A 2,273-nucleotide genomic window follows, 5' to 3' on the forward strand; every position below is an offset into this window, starting at 1 on the left:
AAAACACCATGAATGCAGGTGTAAATGCAGGTTTAAAACAATAAGCATAAATATACAGGACTTACTTTAAAATGAACCCATACAAGTTGTACAATTAAATCAAAATGAAAATCAGCCAAGAAAACAAAATAAAATACAAAAACAGATCATCAAAGTACCGGTATACTAGCAGCAGATCTAAAGACATCTGACATTACTAACATAGGATTCAAACAATATCTGAACCAGAATAACCCAAAAGAAATCAACATAAAAGCTAAGGCGGGTTTGAGCTAAGCTCATGGAACTCAACCAATGTAGTTACCTATTCTTGACGGTTATGTGAACTTGGTGAACTTTTTGATCTCTGTCTGACATGTGTAGGGGTTCTGCTTCTTGTGGTTCGGGCATTCTCTCTTGACATACTACATTCACGAATCACTGTCTGATTCATCTGAAGATGAACTATCCGGCATGCTATACCAAAGATGCCAAATCCGAGTGATGTCGCCTGAAGACAAATCAAACTCAGATAAAACATTTTCAAGATTTGCTTCTAAAGTATCAACAAATATCGCGTAATCAGAATCCCAAATCGGGAGAGGGAGATCAGGCTTACCAACAATGACTTCAGCGGCATGATCCGACTCCAACTGCATACTGAGCAGGTCTTGTTGCACCATATCTTCTTCCAACCTTCTCCACTCAAGTTCGTGTTCAGGATCTACATCTGTTGGCCTAACACCTGGGTGTACACAGCTGGCATGTTCTGTTAGTTGATAATAATTTCCAACAAAATCACCGGTACCAACTGAGCAATTTCTTGTTTTCGAGTCCATGAATTTCCGAGCAGGGTCAACCACAGCCCATCCGTTGATTTCACCCCTACATAACAGGCAAGCAAGCTTAGCTTGTTGTCTCACCTTATTCACAGATTTCTTATATAGAATACTAAAACTCAGTCACACTTGTTAGCGGATCAGTGAGGCATTACATCAAAGTATCAAACATCATGTATCCAGTTATAACAGGCAAGCCCTCCGAATTTTACCCCACCAAGAGTTGACGATAAAGCAATGATTCAACAAACGAAGCATGATTCTTCAGAGTATGAAAAGGGAAGGGAGTTTTATTGGGATAAATTTAAGGGAGCGGTTGAGGAGCGTGTTGGAGAAGGAAGAACAGAAAAACGCGAGGAGATGTTTGCATCTTATATTGGAGGAGAAGACGCTCTTCTGCGTAGATTCAGGGATGGGGAGAGAACCGCTCAACCGCTCAACTGCCAAATTTTGGGAATCAATACGGCTGAGATTTAATCTCACAAATAACTGCTCAAAATGGACGTCCAGAATCCTCTCAAAATCAGTTTTTTTATGTTGTCTAAAACAGCAGTTACATAGCGGCGAACAATTTATTAATAATATTGTTGGAGTAACTTATCCTTCATAGGGATCGTAGACGATGCGTAAAGGAGGGTATTCACTTCTCTCTGCCATAGCTCTGCATTTATTATAGGTTTCTATGTCTCCGTTTGAAAGAACCTATATAAATTCCAAAACAGATGGGCATATCATACCATATGTAAACAGAACAATTACATAAGCCATGAAACTTTTTAGCAGCGTTATTTGACAGTGGAGTTGCCTTGAGCTCTAATTAAGTGACTTGAACTAGTAATTTGAAGTATTTTTTTGATCAACAGATACCACTAGGCCAAAGACCACTTGGTGATTTCAACTATAAACAGTAATTTGAGGATGAATTGGGTATGATGTTTGAGAGTGATAGGAGGGAAACTAAAATTTTGAAGGTAAAGGGTTTGAGGATGAAAAGAGGGAAACTAAATATTTCAATATGAAATTGCCGTATAAACATCTTCGAAGGGTGAATAGGTTAGAGATTTGGCACTTTGCACATGATTAGAAACCAATTAGCCTATTTAGATTTTAATTATATTTAGCCAATTTAGATTTTCATTATATAATATGTTTATTTACAATTAAAATTATATTTTTAATTTCCTTTTATATAAGATTTATCTTTTATAATTTAGTATTTTAATTTATATAAGTCAATTTGTATTTTTATTTTGTACTAATAAATGTTAGGATGTATTGCCATCATTAAAACTAATTAAATGTTTTAGAGTCATTTTTTTTACCGCAAGAAACGACGTGCCAACAATCATGACACCGGGCGTTGTGGCCAAGGTCGACTACTCGACCGGCGCCAGCCCCTGGGCTCTCCCAGATGTGCGGAAACCCGACCTACACCCCCCGAAGGCACGACAGTGG

General features: G+C 37.8%; 1 protein-coding gene across 1 annotated transcript; it reads right to left on the reverse strand.

Annotated features, from left to right (window-relative positions):
- Window positions 1-410: 410 nt before the first annotated feature.
- On the reverse strand, window positions 411-818 carry LOC110943458. The gene has a single exon (XM_022185207.1). The coding sequence runs from the start codon at window positions 816-818 to the stop codon at window positions 411-413; it is 408 nt and encodes a 135-aa protein (XP_022040899.1).
- Between the last annotated feature and the right edge of the window lie 1,455 nt (window positions 819-2,273).

Source organism: Helianthus annuus, chromosome 5 (assembly GCF_002127325.2).
Source record: "Helianthus annuus cultivar XRQ/B chromosome 5, HanXRQr2.0-SUNRISE, whole genome shotgun sequence".
NCBI classification, from domain to species: domain Eukaryota; kingdom Viridiplantae; phylum Streptophyta; class Magnoliopsida; order Asterales; family Asteraceae; genus Helianthus; species Helianthus annuus.

Excerpts from the sequence above, each read along its gene's own strand:
- LOC110943458 (XM_022185207.1), bottom strand. The coding sequence starts at position 818 with ATGGACTCGAAAACAAGAAATTGCTCAGTTGGTACCGGTGATTTTGTT.